The 1,264-nt window shown below is 36.2% G+C and overlaps 1 protein-coding gene across 1 annotated transcript; it reads left to right on the forward strand.

Annotated features, from left to right (window-relative positions):
- Nucleotides 1-201: 201 nt before the first annotated feature.
- On the forward strand, nt 202-753 carry LOC115969399 (basic form of pathogenesis-related protein 1-like). Its single transcript, XM_031089028.1, has one exon. It carries the CDS (start codon nt 238-240, stop codon nt 715-717), a length of 480 nt encoding a protein of 159 aa, XP_030944888.1. The 5' UTR covers nt 202-237; the 3' UTR covers nt 718-753.
- Nucleotides 754-1,264: the final 511 nt, after the last annotated feature.

Below are 1,264 nucleotides of genomic sequence, written 5' to 3' on the forward strand. Positions count from 1 at the left end.
ACTGATAGGAAGTCTAACGTGGGAATACTATTTTGGGATGTTATCCTAAATTAGGGATATGGCCCTAAATTAAGAAACCTGATAACAAGGCTCATGTATGTATGCATACCACTCGATCCATAACGACCACCGCTCTCTTGCCTATAAATAAATAAATCAATACTCAATAGTATATCACATTTTCATTAAGAACTAGAAATATCGAAAAAGCTCGCTCTGCCTTGCATAGAGAGAAAAATGGGGTTTAGCAAGTTTTTGCTGGCAATATGCTTCTTGGGGTTAACCCTAATTCATGTCTCCCTAGCCCAAAACTCCCACTTCAGCTTTGTCCATGCACACAATGTAGCTCGTGCCAAAGTTGGTATCCGTGCAATGGGATGGAACAACACACTTGCAGCCTATGCTCTAAATTATGCTAATACAAAGAAACAAAACTGCGAATTGGAACATTCAAACGGGCCCTATGGAGAAAATATTGCTGAAGGTTCTGGTAACTTTAGCGGAGTAGAAGCAGTGAAATTGTGGGTAGATGAGAAGCCTAACTATGACCACAATTCTAACAAATGTATGGGTGGTGAGTGCCTGCACTATACTCAGGTTGTGTGGAGTGATTCTGTTCGTGTTGGATGTGCCAGAGTCGAGTGCGACAATGGGGGGATATTTATCATTTGCAGCTATGATCCTCCGGGTAATTATTATGGTGTACGTCCCTACTAATTATAATTAGCGGTTAATTTATTGATTACTCATATTTGAATATGTTGTTCCTGATCAGGAGTGTGTTCAGTAATAACCAAATATATGTGTACCCTTCTGATTGATATATATATAATAAAAAAGAAGTCACTTTTATTATCATGAAGAAGAAATTTGTTTTTTCCACCTACGTACCATGGGGGCCATGCCAAGGTAATAAGTCAATTTCCTAATAAGAAAATAAATCCAGGGTATAAGAGAAAATGGAATTAAATCTTGGGTCTCAAGCCAACAATATTTTACAATGTGGAGTGTTTTTGTTTCGGGTCATCCCTTCCCCACAAGAGACGTGTGAGTGTTTCTTATATTTCATTAAATTATGTCTTAGCTTAAGAGTAGTTAACTACTGTTACGCTCAGATAAAAAAAATCACACTCGTCACTTGTCTTAGCCTTTTTTTTTTTTTAACAAAAAAAATAAAAATATTGTATTAAATCAAGAGTATTTAAGCACATGAAAGACAAGAATAAAAATCAATAGATTGGAACAAGAAATTAATTAACTGCTA

This window comes from Quercus lobata, chromosome 11 (genome assembly GCF_001633185.2).
Source record: "Quercus lobata isolate SW786 chromosome 11, ValleyOak3.0 Primary Assembly, whole genome shotgun sequence".
Lineage (NCBI taxonomy): Eukaryota > Viridiplantae > Streptophyta > Magnoliopsida > Fagales > Fagaceae > Quercus > Quercus lobata.